This window comes from Balaenoptera acutorostrata, chromosome 2 (assembly GCF_949987535.1).
Source record: "Balaenoptera acutorostrata chromosome 2, mBalAcu1.1, whole genome shotgun sequence".
Classification (NCBI taxonomy): Eukaryota; Metazoa; Chordata; class Mammalia; order Artiodactyla; family Balaenopteridae; genus Balaenoptera; species Balaenoptera acutorostrata.
Window position 1 is genome coordinate 173,124,506 of NC_080065.1, and position 17,448 is coordinate 173,141,953.

General features: G+C 55.0%; 3 protein-coding genes across 10 annotated transcripts; all 3 read right to left on the bottom strand.

The window, feature by feature from the left end:
• Positions 1-103: 103 nt before the first annotated feature.
• Positions 104-2,893, bottom strand: REX1BD (required for excision 1-B domain containing). Of its 7 annotated transcripts, none has more exons than XM_007195455.3 (5): positions 2,734-2,893; positions 2,557-2,639; positions 2,039-2,243; positions 972-1,048; positions 104-329 (listed from the first exon to the last, which is right to left on the bottom strand). In XM_007195455.3, the coding sequence occupies exons 1-5, from the start codon at positions 2,833-2,835 to the stop codon at positions 257-259; spliced, it is 540 nt and encodes a 179-aa protein (XP_007195517.1). In that variant the 5' UTR covers positions 2,836-2,893; the 3' UTR covers positions 104-256. The 7 variants fall into 7 exon arrangements, with proteins under 7 accessions (XP_007195517.1, XP_057396614.1, XP_057396611.1 ...); XM_057540631.1 differs by having other exon boundaries at positions 2,039-2,289; XM_057540628.1 differs by having other exon boundaries at positions 2,039-2,330.
• A 1,931-nt stretch (positions 2,894-4,824) lies between these two features.
• UBA52 (ubiquitin A-52 residue ribosomal protein fusion product 1) lies at positions 4,825-7,330 on the bottom strand. 2 transcript variants are annotated; one of them, XM_057541009.1, is made up of 5 exons: positions 7,207-7,330; positions 6,168-6,278; positions 5,819-5,905; positions 5,098-5,200; positions 4,825-5,012 (listed from the first exon to the last, which is right to left on the bottom strand). In XM_057541009.1, the coding sequence occupies exons 2-5, from the start codon at positions 6,268-6,270 to the stop codon at positions 4,919-4,921; spliced, it is 387 nt and encodes a 128-aa protein (XP_057396992.1). In that variant the 5' UTR covers positions 6,271-6,278; positions 7,207-7,330; the 3' UTR covers positions 4,825-4,918. The 2 variants fall into 2 exon arrangements, with proteins under 2 accessions (XP_057396992.1, XP_007195519.1); XM_007195457.3 differs by having other exon boundaries at positions 6,168-6,281; positions 7,207-7,329.
• Positions 7,331-7,969: 639 nt separating this feature from the next.
• Positions 7,970-15,594, bottom strand: KXD1 (KxDL motif containing 1). The gene is made up of 5 exons (XM_007195458.3): positions 15,479-15,594; positions 12,776-12,897; positions 11,581-11,733; positions 10,135-10,181; positions 7,970-9,337 (listed from the first exon to the last, which is right to left on the bottom strand). The coding sequence occupies exons 2-5, from the start codon at positions 12,874-12,876 to the stop codon at positions 9,108-9,110; spliced, it is 531 nt and encodes a 176-aa protein (XP_007195520.1). The 5' UTR covers positions 12,877-12,897; positions 15,479-15,594; the 3' UTR covers positions 7,970-9,107.
• Positions 15,595-17,448: the final 1,854 nt, after the last annotated feature.

The window sequence follows — 17,448 nt, forward strand, 5'->3', positions numbered from 1 at the left end:
CCAGAGTTTTTACAGTCATGGAGTCGAGGAATCTTGCACCTGCCATCCCTGGCTTTGTGGGATCCCACCCCAGCACAGAGAGACAGTGGAGCAGCTGCAGACGAAAGGTTCTTTAGGTTCTTTATTATGAGAGGTGAGGCGAACTTGAAGAGGGTCAGTGTTCCGGTGGGGCATGACCCCAGCCAGCTGGCAGTCAGGGCAGAGCGCTATATGCCCCATTTCCCATCTCCTTTGGCTTGTCCCTGGGGAGCCACCATCACTCGGCAGATTCTGCATCAAACCTGAGATCCTGGAGAACCTCACTGATCGCTTCCATGGTTTTAATTACCCTACAAGAGTGGATGGGAACTATAAATAAAACCCAGATGGGGCGAATTAGCCGCTGCTGCGCAGCTCCGAAGGGGCTGTAGCCAGCCCCGGGCCCTCCTGCCTGCTGCCAAACCTCCAGGCAGCGCTAGCAGCCAGAAGGACCATTTAGGTGCCTGGGAGGATGGGTGGTCCCACGGGTCCCGAGTGGCAAGAGAAAAGGCCATCTTGGGTGGGTGTGTGCCATCAGGAAGGTGTGCAGGGTGACTGTGGCACGTCTAGTGGGTGTGCACATGTGTGCGCTTGGGGGGCTAAAGGCAGGAATGTGCAGGCGTGTGCCTGGTGGGGCCTGGGCGACCATGTCCAAGCTCGGAGTCGAGCCATGTGAGCAGGATTGGTGTGTATGAGGTGCGCAGCTGTGTCCTGGGAATGCACAGCGAGTCTGGAGTGAAACTGCACAGCCTGTGCGCTGGGGGAATGTGTGCAGTACATCTAGGAGTCACCAAGTGAGTACTCTGGCGTGCACACCCTAAGGGTAGTGTGCAGGTCCAGGGGGTTGGCACAGTCTGCCCTTGCCAGCCCTGGGGCGCACCTGGCTGGGGGTGGGTGCCCAAGGGTGCATGTGCAAATCTAGCATGGTCAGCCCACTGGGAGGCGGTGCTCACTTCATCTTCAGCTGGTGCATCTGCAGGCTGTCCTGCCCAGTCAGCTCTGGTGTCCCCATCAGCTGCAGCAGGGCCACCTGGTTGGGGAATAGGCAGCAAGGAGGATGCCACAACTGGCAGAGGCCACCCCCTGCCCTCCCACATATTAGGGAGGAAGAGACACTAAAGCACCCGCAAAGGCAGCGGAAGGGTGGGGCCACAGCAGGCGGGAGTCTCAAGGGGCGGTACTTAGCGCAGGAGGAATCTAGGTTTAGGTTTAGGGGGGCTCCTGAGGAGAGGGGCCGAGTGGGCGGGCCCTAGAATCAGTGCAGAGCGCAACATGGGAATGGCCTCATGTAGGCGGGGAAGGGGAATAGTGGTGAAATCTCAGCCAGGGATAGGTGGGCAGGGGCGGGGGTGGGGTGGGGTGGGTGGGTTGTGAGGGTTGTGAAGTAGGCGGAGTCTCAGGGACCAGCCAGGGCGTTACAATCCCAGAGTGGAAGTAGGCCAAAAACCTAGACTGGGATTGGGTCTCTAAAGCAGCGTGGCCTGGGAATCCCAGCGTAGAGTGTGATGTGGGCGTGGCTTCGCGTGGAGTTGGCCTGGGAATGGTAGTGTATCTTGGTCAGGATTGGCTGTAGAGGCAGAGTAGGCTGGGCCTTGGATCCCTAGCGCGAGGAACAGGCCCAGAACCTAGGCTGGGATCGAGGGTGTACCCAGAAGGGGACCTGGCCTGGAAATCCAAGGCCCCCAATCAGCAGGGGGTTGAGTACCTGGTCTGGGGCATTGGGACAAGCCAGGGGGGGTGGGAGCATTGTAGGGGCAGGGTCTGGGATAGAGTGAGCGTGTCCTGGGACTAAAGATCTGGATGAAAAATGCGGGCGGACAGGAGGGGGCTAACCCTGAGACTCTCGAGTGAACTCTTAATGGATGACTGAGGTGGGGCAGGAAGAGGGGGTGCTGGGGCGCCAGGGGCGGGGTTCGAGGGGACGGAATCTGGCCCCTCCCCCAAGGGGTGCACAGTGGGCCAAGGCCCGAGAGACAAGCCGTGGAGTAGGGGGATACATGGCCGGGGGGCGGGACCTCACCGTGGCCAGGCGCGTCTCCTCCAACTGCTGCAGCCTGCGCACGTGGCTCGCGAGCAGCGGCTGTGCTCGGGGTCCGGCTAGCTCGGCCTCCAAAGCCAGCACCTCCCGTGAGGCGGCGGCGAAGGCCTGGGTCACCTCGTGTACTGTGCTCCGGTAGCGCGGAAAGTCGTAGGGCGGGCCGCTGCTCAGGTACTGTCGGTGGCCTCTGCGGCAGGCGGGGATCCTGAGGCTACGGCCCCGGCTCTCACGCCCTGCACCCGCATCGACCACCTTAAAGCCCTCCAAGTGTCCCCTAGACCCCAAAGTGTTGAGAACGTTCTGACTCCCGCAGGGTAACCCGAGACGGGCCCACCCCTGCGCACGCGGAAGGGAGCGATCTGGTCTCCCCGCAAATCCCGCCCCACCTCTGACACCGCGGCCCCGTGGGGACCCAGTTCCTCCCCCAAGGCACGCCCATCCCCAGAGCGGACTGGGGGCTGAACATTGCGACCCCTCCCCTCCCCTACGCCCTCACTCACTCCTCCAGCCGGCGGAAGGCCTGCGCGCGCTCAGCCTGCAACTGGTGGATGCGCTGCACCAGCGCCCGTATCGCGGCATCTTTCTACGGGGAGAGGGGCACGGCTAGGGTATGAAGCCGGCGCCCCCGAGCCTGCACCGCCCGCCCCGCGCCTGTTCCCGCTCGGGCTCGAGCTCACCCAGGGCCACACCAGCTGCTCGCGCTCCGGGGCTCCAGTGGCTCCCGAATCACCGGGCACCGCCGGGACAGCGGACTCTGCCGCAGCCTCAGTGGTGATCATGACTGCGCAGCTCTGGTCCCACCCAGGAGCAGGTTGCTCCGCTGCGTCTGGCGCCCCCTGCAGGCCCGGAGGCCTCTGGAGCCAGCTTACGGCGGCCAGCTAACCTGGAGACCCCGGGGGAGGAATCGGAAGCGAAGACTGGGGGCTTCTCAGGCCTGACACCCTCCACCCACCCCCACCCCTGTGTTTGTTCCCGACCGGCGCCTGCCTTAACGTTTTCGACCTTAAATGTACGGTTCTGTATACAGCAAGGCTGTCCTTCGGCTTATTTCTATGCAGCTATGTCAAAACCCGACTTCAGGGCTTCCCTGGTGGCGCAGTGGTTGAGAATCTGCCTGCTAATGCAGGGGACACGGGTTCGAGCCCTGGTCTGGGAAGATCCCACATGCCGCGGAGCGACTTGGCCCGTGAGCCACAACTGCTGAGCCTGCGCGTCTGGAGCCTGTGCCCCGCAACGGGAGGGGCCGCGATAGTGAAAGGCCCGCGCACCGCGATGAAGAGCGGTCCCCGCACCGCGATGAAGAGTGGCCCCCACTTGCCGCAACTAGAGAAAGCCCTCGCACGAACCGAAGACCCAACACAGTCAAAAATAAATAAATAAATAAATAAATAAATAAATAAATAAATAAAGTAACTATAAAAAAAAAAAAAAAACAACCCGACTTCACTTCCTCACATCCCATCCCCACTAAGAAAATTGACGCTGAACTTAGGGAAGTAAAAAAACAAACAAACAAAAAAAAAACCAAGATTTGAAAACTGAAGGGATCCCACAGCTGATTTGCTTCCCTGAGACATCAATGTCCATTTAACCTCTTCTCTCATAACCACACAAGTACAGAGCGTCATTTTCTGGGACTCTGAAAGCTGTGCTTTAGAGTCTTGAGTTTTCTGCTGTGTTGTTGCCATGCGGGTAGTGTTGATGTCTTTTCTACAACCATACTTAAAGATTAATGAAATTGGTGCTGGGTGAAAAAAAGAAAATTGAATCCAAGAAGTGATAGCCATCATCTAATGCCACAAGGTTGTGACAACAGTGGGATCTGAACGCAGGTTCTGACACTGGAGAATTCAAGTCACTGGCACCCACAGGTTGTGTGTGAACTGCTCTGAAGAGGGGGGCCTGTGCAAAAGGCCCTGAGGTGGGAGTCTGGTGCAGGCCTGAGGTTGGGGGTGGGGGGTGGGAGGGTTCCTATTAAGTACAGAGAAGGCCTGGGAGCTGGACATACACTGCCTAGTTTGAGTTTCTGGAAGCTTCCTCCTCCAGGAGTGGACACAGGGTAGACCAGAAAGATGGTGGTGGCCTGGCCTTAGGGAGGAGGGGGCAACTGACAAAAATGAAACTCAACTGAGGTCTGAAGTGACAGCCTTTAGCTGGCACTCCAGGTCTCAGCTGTTCTCAGGCATTCAGCTGTTCTCAGGCATCACTGTCTAGGCCTGGGTTGTCACCTACGGGAAGCCCCAATCATCCCAAGACAAATAGAAGCATGGCCTTGTCAGGGCACTACAACCCCTCACCTGACAGACATCAGTCTTGGGTGGGACCCAAGAGCTCTTAAAGATCAGTCAAAATTGAGAACAGGTATTTTACGCTAGGTGGGGTGTTCCTTCCTACCCCGCCATCCACCCACACCTGAACACCTCCAGGGCCCAGATGTGAGGGTTGTTAATGTGCCTGACCAGGTTCCACCAGTCCCTAGGCTGAGGTCTTTTATTCCCATATTACAGATGACAAAATCCAGATGGGTGAACTCACTAGGCTATGTAGCAGAGGGCCAGGAGTGAGACTTGCCTGTGCTGTGGTTATGACAACTTTAGACATGAAGGGCAGAGACCATGGCCCACTTTACAAGTAAGACAACTGGAACCCAGGACAGAGGACCCCCAAGAGCTATGAAGAACTGAGTGACAGAAAGTCCCTAAGGGAGATGCCTGCACCTCAGCCACCTCCCCATTGGACAGACCAACCACATGGACACCAGTTACTGCTCCAGTCAACAAAAGGGAAACTTTATTGAGGCCCCAGGGCCATGGGGCTTAGGCAGGAGGCCACCCTGCGGGCAAAGAAGCCGGTGGAGGAGCCTTATTTGACCTTCTTCTTGGGGCGCAGGTTGTTGGTGTGGCCGCACTTCTTCTTGCGGCAGTTGACAGCACGGGGGTGCAGGCGAGCATAACACCTGTGCGAGGACACGAGCGAGTGGTGAGGGCACATCCCGACCCCCACCAGGGCCAGCCCACACCCCCAATCTGAAGAGTACATACTTGCGACAGATCATCTTGTCGCAGTTGTATTTCTGAGCGAGCTGGCGAAGGGAAGGCTCGATGATGCCACCTCGCAGACGAAGCACCAAGTGCAGGGTGGACTCTATAGGAAACGAAGGGCAGAGAGAGACAGTGACTGAGCCTAGGCTCACCACCTCAGTCCCATAGCTTCTCAAGTGTGACAGGGACACATTGGAATCCGTTGGGTGTTCTATGTGTAGATGGGCACACCAGCCCAGCCCACCCCACAGAACCTCCACCTTGTCATTTCCCACCAGTCCTCGGGGAGTCTGAGACTAATAATAAATATACGTCAACAGTGGTGTCCATCTGGGTTTCCCCAAGGGCAAGGCAATTTTTAAGTGGTGCAAGGACGACCTTTTATTTTCCTAGGTAAGACATTTAAATCTTTTGCTGCAAAAAGTGGTGCTGATTTTCTTTACAGTAGTTATCACATTAAAAAACACAAACACAAGAATTAAAGAAAAAAAGTGAATAAGAACACGAGAAACCATCGCCATTTGGAAATCCTGGTGGAGATCTTGAGATGTTTTCCAGCGATGGAAACAGTACCTTACAAAGCAATACTCCCTAGCCCTATCTGATCCTCAGCTTAAGAATCCTCCTCTACAGCCCCCTCCCGGTGCTGAAGAGGCTGTCAGTGCCCCATCCTGGGTCCTAGGCCTCACTGAGGTCCTGTCTAGCCACCCCACCCCCGTACCTTTCTGGATATTATAGTCTGACAGAGTGCGGCCATCCTCCAGCTGTTTGCCCGCGAAAATCAGACGCTGCTGGTCAGGTGGGATGCCTAAGGAGAGAGCACTTCAGTTACTAAAGTGCTGGCAAGAATACTACCAGCAGATCTCCCCTCCCTCCACAGGGCTGTGCCAGGATCACCCTCAAACTGTCAAAAGGGAAAATGAGATAGAACAAGCTGCCTTCCCAAAATCACACAGGGGAAGCACTGGCATGGCTGAGATCTGTCCAAGCACCCATTTCACACAGGACAGCAGATCCCCAGGGCTGAAGGGCCCCCATTGTGTGGAGCACCTAGCCCCAACCCAACTCACCCTCCTTGTCTTGGATTTTAGCTTTGACATTCTCAATGGTGTCACTGGGCTCGACCTCTAGAGTGATGGTCTTGCCCGTCAAGGTCTTCACAAAGATCTGCATCTCTGCGTCTGCTGGGGAAGAGAGGGGGGAGAATGGCCGGGTGGAGTGGTGAGCACTGAAGGTCTGAGCAGCCCTAGCTCACGGGCCGGCCAGCCTTAGTTCCTGCCAGCCCTGGGCCAGCATCGACTTCAAATGCAGGCCCGCCCCAGTGCCTGTTTCCTTCCACCCTCCAAGCCAGCAGCTTCGTCTTTGAAGATGGAACGAAAAGTACAGGTCTACGGCACCATCTTGCCAAGCACGGTCTGGAGGTCCCATCCTTCCTCTCCTCTGCCAGCCCCCGCTCTTCCTGCAGCCGGGGTGGGAATCCCATCTTAGTAGCATCCCCCCAACACACACGCTTTCCACCCTACAGTCCCTTCTCCTAATTCCAAGCTCAGACACCCAAAACTGTGGCTTCCTTCTGGGTTACGCCCTAATCCTCAGACCACATTTCCTGCCTTTGATCCAATCCATAAGTAACAACTGCCAACCACGTGCCTGATACTTGTTTACATAGGTATTTCCATTTTGTCACTTTCCAAGTCTAGAAAATAGCTGCTACTACCAAACTCTCCTTACAGATTTAGAAAAGGAGATAAGAGACCCAGCTCAAAGGCTTAATATTTTTAAATGAACTGGCAGAGTGTCTGCCACGAGGCAAAGTTACAGTTAATACTCCTCTCCATTAAATCGGATCTGCCCCGAAGGACACATCCTCGCCCCAAGCCTCGTCAGATAGTTGGGGCCGGCGGAGCGGGCAGGGTCCTCTTCCAATGGCCGGCTTCCCTCCCGGGGCCCAGTTCGGTCTCGGAACCCGGCCCAGTGTGCCTTGCTAAGCCGTCCCACAGGGCCTAGCTCGCCTAGACGGATTCCAGGCCGCCCCCTCCGCTGCCTGGGCCCCCGCAGGCTACCGCCCAACCCTGCCCAGGGCCAACCCGCAAGCCCGCCATCACCGACCTGCTCCGTCGTCTCGTTGAAGTGAAAGAGGGCTGCTGAACCGGAAACCGCCGATTCGCCGCCGAGGGCGCCTGCGCACCGGGCACGCTGCGCGTCTGCGTCACAATCCGCGCCGCCCCCCGCCCCCGCCCCCGGCCCCGCCCCGCCCCGCCCCTATGTTGGGCGCGGGCGCACGAAGCCGCGGCGCCAGTGGGTGACCGGTGCCCGCCCGCCTCGGGGTGTGAGCTCCGCCAGTCGGGTCACGTAGGAATAATGCCGCACCTTTCCTGGTGTTTCTGCCCGCTGTTTCCGCCCGCTGTTTCCAGGCCGCCTGAAGACTGCCCGCACGTAGCGGGTGCTCCAGAAATATTTCAACAGAGTAGGGGAAACTTTTGTGCTAAAGTGAAGGCATTAAGCAGAGGGTCTGCGGGTCCAAGACGCAAGGGTCAAGGCAGGAGGCGGCGTTAAGGGCCGAATGTGTTGGAGCCACTGGAGGCCGGCCGCTGTGCACAGATGGATTTCAGGGCGGGTCCGTATAGGAGCACGGAGAGCAGGTGGGGCTGGTGCATTCACCCAAGGAAATAGGATGGGACCCAGGGTCTGTTTAGGATATAAGACGGAGGAGACTCAGGATGGCTCCTGAGTCATCAGGATGGCTAAAAAGTGCTGGGTGCCGGAAAGCGGTGAGGACTGAGAAGTTACCTGTGGGTTTGGCAGCGTACCTTATTTCCTTGAACACTTCCCGGCGCCCCCTATGGACCAGGCAAAAGCAGACACTCTAAAGTCTGGGAAGAGGCCTTTAATAACATAATTTCTGAGTGCTCCAAAGATGAGGGGACTCTGTGAGAGTGTCTGATGGGGAATGAGACCCTAGCTCCTTGAGGAGCCCACCTTAGGGCTGAGATTTGGAGGAGGAGTTACTCAAGGAGGTAAAGGAATAATGTTGTGGGCAGTGGGAATAGCACATTTGAAGGCCTGGGTGGTGATAGGAAGTGGGGTTATTATGGTTGCCACCACTGGAGACTCCCACTCAAAGCAGAGCAGCCCACTTCTTTCCAGCTCAATGGTGCCTGGCTGTCCATAACCATCCTGTCCCACATCCAGCACTTGCCCCCATTCTGGACTGCTGGGCCCAAGGATGGAAGGAAGCCACTGCTAGGTGCACCCTTCCCTTTTTAGTAACAGAGTCTTTTTATTAACTTCCCAACAGCATCTGTAAACATCGGGTACAAAAATATTCTGCTTAACTCTGTTCTCCAAGGTGGCGCAGCTTGCTCCATGGAGGCCCCAGGAGAAGCCTGCTGGGCCCTCAGGGTCCACACCTCTGGTCCGAGAAACAGGGCCTAACCAGGCTCGGTGCTGAGTGGATGGCTAATCTCTGCCTTGAGGCTTCTACAACTGTCTCAGAAACCTCCTTGAGATAATGATTGGAGAAAGTATTCAATACTGTCATTGGAGGAAGGGGCAAGGAGACCAGAATTAGTAGGCACAGGGGTGGGCTGGGGTGAACTCAGACATGACAGTGCTTGGCCACCTTGAGGAGGTCCTGACCAGGGTGCTGGGGCAGAGGACATCTGGCTCCGGTCTCTGGGAACCTTTAGGTGTTGCTCAGAGCAGACCTCAGGCCTGGCTCTGGAAAAGCTCCCTTGCGCCCAACCCAACTCCAGCTGGACTGGTCATCCCCTGGCCTGGCAGAGGGGTCTACAGAAGAGAGATGTTCTCAGTGAGGAAGGAGGGGGAATGATAGATCCCCAGGAATTCCATATCCCAGGGAGGGAGCCTTGTCTCCCAGTGAGCCCCAAATGACAGAGTAGGGTGGCAAAGCTGACTGTCTCAAGGCAGGGTTACCCACTGCCACCTCAGACATCTGGGCAGTGGCACCGCTGCTGCCCTGAGACCCCTCGGAGCTCCTGGGAGTAGGGCTACTCGCCCGGCATCTCCTCGTCATCTGTATGGCTGCGGCCATTGATGGCAGGTGAGCCGGGCCGGATGTGCGACAGGTCCTCGAAGCCGGGGCTGAGGGAGGGCGAGACTGTGTCAGGGCTGGTGTCGCATGAGCCTGTGCTCTGTTCCGAGGTGGCAATGGTTGTTGTGGTGCTGGGCGGGATGGGGTCTTCATCCTCGTCTTCCAGGAGGGACGCCTCCGGGATGTCTGGGGGAAGGAGGCCCAGGAGTTGGCTTAGTCACCATGCCAGGCACTGTGCTGAGGGATTAACTGGGCCCGGGACCCCTGACAGCTACCCCCACCCCATGGGACATAACTTGGTTCATTTTACAGATGAGGAAACAGAGGTCCAAGCAGGTGAGAGGCCTCTCTTTGAGGTAAGGTAAAGACTCAGGTTCTCTGGGGTTAGGCCTACGCGGGCCCTGGGGGCAAGTCTGAGCCTGGCTCTGCCCTCTTGACTGTGTCACCTGGGCCAGGCCCCTCACCTGCCTGTGTCTCAGCTCCCTGCTCTATAAACTGGGAATGACGGCATTGCCTTTATGCCTGTGGTTGTCAGTGGCCCTGGAGTGGGGAGCTGTTGGCCCATTCTACAGACTGGGTAAACTGAAGCTCAGCATGGAGGATGCTGTGCTTCCTCTGACAAGTCACTGCCCCTCTGGGCACAGTCCCCACCTCATAGGTGGTTGTGGGTAACAGCCTGGCTCGTAGGGGTACATGACATTCACTGGGCTAAGGACTGTCATCATTCTTGTCCACATTCCCTCGTGTGACCTCCCCCAAGGGAGGAGACTCTAGTCTCAACACCTGCTCCACAGGTTGCCAAGAAGATCAGGCCAGCACTCCCGCCCCTGCCCCAGGTCTTACTGGACCCACTGCCCACTAGGGCCCGGGCTTGGTGTCAGCCCTTGAGGTGACCTTCCAGAAGCCAGCCCTGGGCTGAGGGCCCTGGCATCCAAGGGCGCAGAGCCCAGAAGCAGGATGTAGGAGCTCTGGGTGACACTTACGGCTGAAGGCCTCCGGGTGCTGCCTGGCCAGCTTCCCTTTCAGTGTCCTGCAGGGGAAGGGAAGGCACACAGGGCTGAACCTGCCGAGTGTGCAGGCTGGGCCCGGTGTAGGCCAGGAACCTCCCCCTCACTGCTTGTCATACTGTGCTCCAGGGCTGGAGGTAAGACTGGGCGCTCAGCCAGCAGACCTCCCACCCCCAGGACGGATGGCAGCTACCCAGCTGTCACCCAGCTTCTGCGTGTCCTTGGTGCTGGCTCTGCGTGCTGGCTGGGCCCTCTACCTGCAATGCCTCATGTCTAAACCTCTTCTACCAGGACAACCTTCCAGGAAGCTTCCCTTCCCCTTGCCTCAACAGGCACTCCTCTGGGTGACTTGTCCCAGCCTGTCTCTCCAACCCCGGGGTGAGGATGTCTGTGGGGGCCAGGAGTGCTGACTATCCACACCCCAAACACCGAACACTGGCACTCACTAAACTGAACTTCACAGAGAAGCCCCTGCTTCCCTTTTTAACCTGCTGGTTTTTCCTTTTTACCTGAAGTAATGCAGTTCTGTTTACAAAGAATTACAAAAGGCTCTTCAGAGCAGTCTCTCACCCTTGACTATGGCCAGCCAGCACTGTCCCCCCCAAAACCCCCCACCCTGAAGTACCACTGCTGCTGCATCCCTGCCTGGGTAGACACACTTATCTCCTTCCTGACACAGATACACACAAAAGGTGTCAACCCTTGGGGTTCCTACTCTACTCCCATCCCTGCAACACCACACATGGGCAACCAGCCTGGTGAGATGCCCCAGAAAAGATACGCTTTGATAAAGGATTTATCCGGCCTGTCTTGTGATTTCTGCACAGAGCATGCTCCAAGGAAACATGCTGCCCTCAATCTGTGGCACCTGCTCTGCCAGCAGATGCGGCTGCCCCCGGAAAAGAAGAAGCGGCACAGTCAGCCAGAAATACAGCTGTAGTGCCAGCTTGTTCCAGGCCTGGGCGCCCCAGCGGCAGTTGTTAACGGCAGCAGTGGTGATAGGAGCTCCGGGGGCCGTGTCAAGCATTCTATGTGGCTGGGGACTTGGACATCGTCCTTCTCTGTCCTCATGGAAACCAGCTTGAGAAGGACCCACAAAACCTGGCAATCTCATTTTCCTCTTGAGACAAGTCCTGGGTGGAGGCCAAGGGGGACACGAGGCTAGCCTTTCCCTGTCTGCTCCTGCCTGCCTTTTGCATTATGGGTCTGGCACTATGTTGCATTTTCAAAAAAGGAATAAAATTTAAATTCAGAAACTCCAAGATTTTCAGATCTTCTCCAATACTAAATGTGCAATGAAGCCTCGTAAAACAAGCTGAATCTCCCCACCGCCCTGCTACGTGGGGAGGATGGCCCTCATTGAAAAGAGGAGGAACCCGAGGCTCAGAGCAGGAGGCAGAGACTGGAGGGCCAAGCACCCACCTGATCCTGCGGAAGATGCTGTCCAGGTCCCGTTTCATCTCCACCAGGGTCCTTGTGTGGTGCAGAAAGCGCTCGCTCATCTGCTGCAGGCGGGCACTTGACAGGTTGTTGAAGTTGAGCAGCATCTCGTTCGTCTTCTCAAAGCGGTCCAGCCTGGTGGCGGAAAAAGGGCACCGACTCCTCTGCTCAGCCTCCAGGTCCCTGCCAACTGATCCTGCTAGGCCCTTTCCTGCTCCATGACCTTTGCGTAGACCATTCCCTTGTCTTGTAGAGCTCTAACTGGTGTTTGAGCCAGCTAGCAAACTCCTATTCAACTTTAAAAACCCTACTCAAAAGTCCTACTCAAGTGTACCCTTCTCATGTAGCCTTAACCCTCTCCCTCAAGTAGACTCTTTGACACTCTGACTCCCCTAGCCCCAGCTTCTTTCTCTGGCCCAGCCCTGACACTCCGAGGCCAGGAAGGTTCAAGTCTGATTTTGTCTCCCCTCGGTCTGGGAGTTCCCCAGGGTCAGGTCTGAATCTGAACTAAAGACCTAGGAGGGAGATGGTTATTGCTGAGACCCAGACATATCCAGCACCCCTGTCACAGGGCAAGAAAGGTAAGGTATCAGGTCTGTGCTGTGTTGTAAATGGAAGGAAGAGCCTTTGGCTTAAAGACACAAAAATAAAGCCCCAGGAGACCGTGTTTCCCCCCGAAGGTTGTGTCAGCCCTTCTTCCCCACAGAGCAGGCCGGAATTAGGGTGAGGCTATGGTGGCCACAGTGCCAAGCCCCAAAGAGGGCAAAGGCCATTCACAGCCCTTCCAAGTGACCCCGGGTGCTCTGCAGAGACAGCCTAGGCTCTGAGAGAATAGGTTCCCAACAGGAAGTGAGCCGACTGGCTCCCTTAAATCCCCCAGCAGTTCCTTCCTTATCCCCCCGCAAGTCTCCCCACTCCAGGCCTCGGGAAAGGAGCTGCTGTGGTCCCCGCCAAACTGTCCGCAGCTGCGAAACTGTCCCAGAGCCCTGCTTCCTGTGCCAAGGCCTCGCCTCCAGACCAGGAAGGAATTTACTTTGGAGCCAGCCAGCAGATTTGCTCATTTCCTTCATTTTATCACCAGTGTGGGCCCGGGGTAGAGGCGGGCAGGGCTAGAATGCTGGCCAGCAAGTGGATTCCTTCCCACACCGGGGGCCCAGGGCCCTTGGCTTCCACTCACATGTTCTTCTGGGCCAGGATGATGGCGTTGACATCGTCCGCATTCACCATGCTCAGGATGCGGCTACAGAAGACCCTCGAGGCCGAGTCCGGGGGGTCCATCTCTTCCTCCTCCTCCGCTGCCTGAAACAGGCAGGAAGAAAGTGTTTTCAGTCTGCATCAGGAAGTGGGGGGAGGTGGGATGGAGAGGAGGGGCTGGGAACCCCACAGGCCACCTGTCCGTAAGTGGGTCATGCCACCTGAGCCTCAGCTTTGTCATGCCAGGAACTCGGGGGTGTTTCGAGAACCACAGGAGTTCCTATTTATAACTTGCACCCAAGCACATCACAATCCCATCACCCCTCCCACCGCCACACTCCCCACTCTCCATGTGCCCAAAGCTACAGGCACCTTCCTCCTGCATAGATCTGCCCCCCTCCTCCTGGCTGCCCCCTCAAATCATCACCCCCTCCAATGGCTTTTCTCCCAAGAGATCTTTGATGACGGGGTAGTCATTGATGACGGGGTATCCTGGTCACTCATCACTTCACCTTTTTTAATTGCTCCACTGTCTCATCTCTTCCTGAAATTATCTTAGTTATCAGTTAACCCTTTTGCTTGTCACCCCCACAGCAATATTAGCTCCAACAGAACAGAGGCGTGTGTGTCTTTCTTGCTCACTGCTCTGTCTCCAGAGCCCAGCCCAGAACCTTGTTCACAGCAAGGGATTGCCCGAATTTAGTTTGATGAAGGCAAACAGAACCTTTCAAACTCAGCTCTGAAGCTAGACTTATATCAGCAAGTTAAAGCCAAGAATTTCAGGCACTGGCAGCCAGGCTGTGGGCCCCAGCAACCCAGATGGCTCTGTGGCTCTTGGCTCCCAGCTTCCCTGGCACACAAGTGCCATCCCAGCAGGTGGGGACTTCCTGGACCATGCTAGGGCAGGAGGGACCACAGCTTCAGCACTGACCCTCCTAAGGGGGTTCAGGAAAAACCCAGAATCCTGACATAGCTTGGCTCTGAGGTCTGCACATTTAATGGCCGACAGAAAGGCCCACTTGCAATTGGTTAAGATTCACACACAGGATGAGGAAGGGCTTTCAGAGCCCACTTAACTACCCTCCTCTTTATTGAGCACAAGACACCAATTTCGAACACTGGCAATTGTTACCATCCTTATTTATATATGAGAAAATTGAGGCTCAGAGACTGAGGAACTAGGCCGTTGTCACACAGCCAGTGAACACGGGTCACAACTCAAACGCCCACAGACCACAGGATCCACAAATGTGTGACTCTGACGTTCAGTAGCTACCTGTGACAGGACAGCTGCTTCTTACAGCACCTGATTCCTGCCAGACTTCTGATTGTTTCCAGAAATAAACCTGAAATATGGATTTCTTTTTCCTGTGAAATCGCCTCATTTACAAACGTTAGCAACTAATATTTTTCTTACCCCAACACCATAGAGGCCAAGAGTACGTATCTATTTGTGCCCTGAATCTGGCTATCAGTTTGCAGCCATTACGTGCCTTCTGGAGATAAACTGCCACACCTGATGAAATCCACCCCCTCCCCAATCACCACGTTTGAGCTCCTTCTATGTGCCAGGCATGGACACCCACACCCTCCACATTTCCAAAGAAGATCATGTATAAAGAGGACACTTGGGCTCTCAAAGGACAGAGCCATGGGGCGGGAAGCCCACAGCTAGAGCCTGGCAGGTGCAGGACTTGGACCTGTGGGAAATGGTTCTGCTACAAAGAAGGGCTCTTTCCTGTCTCTGGCTCCCAGATGTGAGGGCTGAGGGATTCAAGGCACACTCCCCCACCAGCTGCCTCTCACAGGAAGCCTTCCCTGACTAACTGCTAATCTGGCCCACATACAGAGTGGAAATGACCCAGCATGGGCTCTGATCCCTGCTCCAAATATATTTATGGGGGACACACGCAGAGAGGGAGGCTGTGTGACCTTGGGAGAGTCACCTCACCTCCTAGATCCGTTTTCTCACCCAGAAAATAGGAATAACAAAGAATCAGAATCTCACAATGCTGTCTGTGGGGACTAAAACCAATAGTGATAAGAGGTGCTGGGCTCGGAGCAGTCAGTTTCTCCAAGTGGAGTGTGAAGAAATCCTAGGACAGGCCCCGGGAATCAGTATTCTAATGAGGGCCTCCCTAGTGCTTCCAAGAATACAGAACAAACACTTATATAGCACTTCATTTAATCCCCAGTCACCCCTACAAGGGCATCTCCGAGGGCACCTAAGGCTCCCAGGGGTGGGCTCAGGTCACACACCAATGCGGAGAGGCGCCGCAACTCCACCCAGGTCATTTAACATAATTTAATTTGGCTGCCCAAGCTCAGCAAAACCCCCGAGGCGGGGCGGGGCTCACAAATCCCCTCATGCCCCGCCCCTGTGAAGCGGGAAACTGAGGCCCAAGCAGGTCAACGCCCGATTCCGGGAGACACGGCACAGCCTGAACACAGGCGGCCCCAACTCCCGCGCCCCGGATCCAGACTCGGCCCATGGCGCCGCCCGCGCGTCCACCGCGCAGACGGAGAAACTGAGGCCTGTGCGCAGGAGGGGTGCCCAGATGTTGCCAGCGGCGCGCCGCACCCCACTACAACCCGAGGACCGCGCCCGACCTGGCCCGGCTCCCCAGAGGCTCCTGCGTCCCCAACCCCACCCCGAACTCGGCCCCGGCGTCGGTGGCAGCAGCACCTGCACATCTGGCGGCCTTGCTCGCGCTTCCGGGATGGCGCCCGCGCCGCCGCGACGTCACCACGCACCATGCGTGCGAGCGCGCGTGGCGGCGACGTGCCCTGGGCTGACTTGCGTGCGTGGAGGCGCGGCAGGAACGGGTGGAGCTTAGATGCAGCTTCTATTTGCGGGTGCATCACAACAAATAGCCAATCAAGCAGTCCCTCTCGCGCCTGCGTAGTTTCCAAAGCCCGAGCTCCGAGGCAGCCCGGAAGGAGGGAGGGGAATGGGGAGGGAGGATGAAACAACCAATTTTATAGATGGTAAGACTGAGATCCGAGAGCGGCAGGCATTCGCACAGAGTCATATAATCCTCGAGTGGCCTGTGGTGGATCCAGACCCAAATGTTCTGCTTTCCAGGCTGGGAATCAGACTCACTCGGGTTCAAAAACCCCTGCTCCGTTTTTGGTGACCTTTTTCTGGGCCAGGATCTTGCATTGCATTTAGTCATGTCTCCTTGGTCTCTTCCACTCTGTGACAATTCCTGTCTTTCTTCATCTTTCATGACCTTAATACTTTTGAAGAGTACTGGTTTTGTAGAATACCTAACATTATGGGTTTGTTCAATACTTCCTCATGATTAGACTGAAGTTGAGCAGTTTGGGAAAGAATCCCACAAAAGTGATGTTTCCTTCTCAATGCATCATATCAGGAGGCACTGGGATGTTGCTATGTCTCATTGTTGGTGACATTAACTTTGATTACTTGCTTAAGGCAGTGTCTACCAGCTTCTCAACTGTCAAGTTACTATTTTCCTTTGCAATTAATAAGTATCTTATGGGGGGATACTTAAGAGACCATGTAAATACCCTTGGTGTTTTGGTCTTGGTTTTTTTTTGTTGTTGTTGTTGTTTACATATTTTTCACCCTTTAGTTTTAGCATCCATTCATGGCTCTTGGCAGCAATAATGATTACTTACTATGTGTTTGCATAATGGTGATTTTTAATTTAATTATTAATTGGAATTCTATTGTAAACAAGAGCTGTCCATTCTCAATTACGTATTCAAGTATTTATATCACTATGGAGTCATGAGTATTTATTTTATTCTGTGGCTTATAATTAGTTTCTATATTATTTATTTTACTGCTCCTTTAATTTAGCTCCTATGTCCTTTTAATATGTCTCCATGTTTCTGTGAGTACGTCCTTACTTTTGGCACCACAAGATGTTCTGTGCTTGCTTTGGAATATCCCTGGAATCAGCCATTTCTCCAAGGAGCCTGGTTCTGCTTCTTGGAGAATGGTATTTAGAGACCAAGATCTGGGTGCTGGGTGTGCTCACTGCTACCCAGGTATTATTGCTTAGAGACCCTCTCAGCAGTCAGAGCTAGGAAATACATGTATGTCTACTAACCCATGCATATACACATGTATTTTTAGTTCTATATCTGTTCCCTTGTGTCTCTACTGAAAACCATGAGTTCATACTGAGATGAGGATGCATTAAGTGAGATAACCCAAGTTAAATGCATGAACAAAATGGGGCAAATAGTAATTGCTTGATAAGTGTTAGCAATTACCATTAGTTTCTGAGGTCTTATGAAATGTATGCTATATATTATATGTCTGATTTTTCTGTGTCTCAGTTTGTTAACTGTGAGTCTGGGTGAACCTAGCATCTGCCTCTTAAGGTTGCTCAGAGCTTGAGAGATACACACATGCCCTTGGGCACATGGAAGACTCTTTGAGAGCCCTGGAATTGGCATATCTGAGTTCTAATTCCAGCTGTCACATCCTAGCTGGGTGGCCTTGAGCAAGTCGCTTAACCTTAAGAAATCATGCAGGTTAATTCCTTACAAGAGGGGTCCCCAACCCCGGGCCGCAGACCAGTACTTGTCCTCAGCCTATTAGGAACCGGGCTGCATGGCAGGAGGTGAGCGGCAGGTGACCAAGCAAAGCTTTATCTGCCACTCGCCATCACTCCCCAT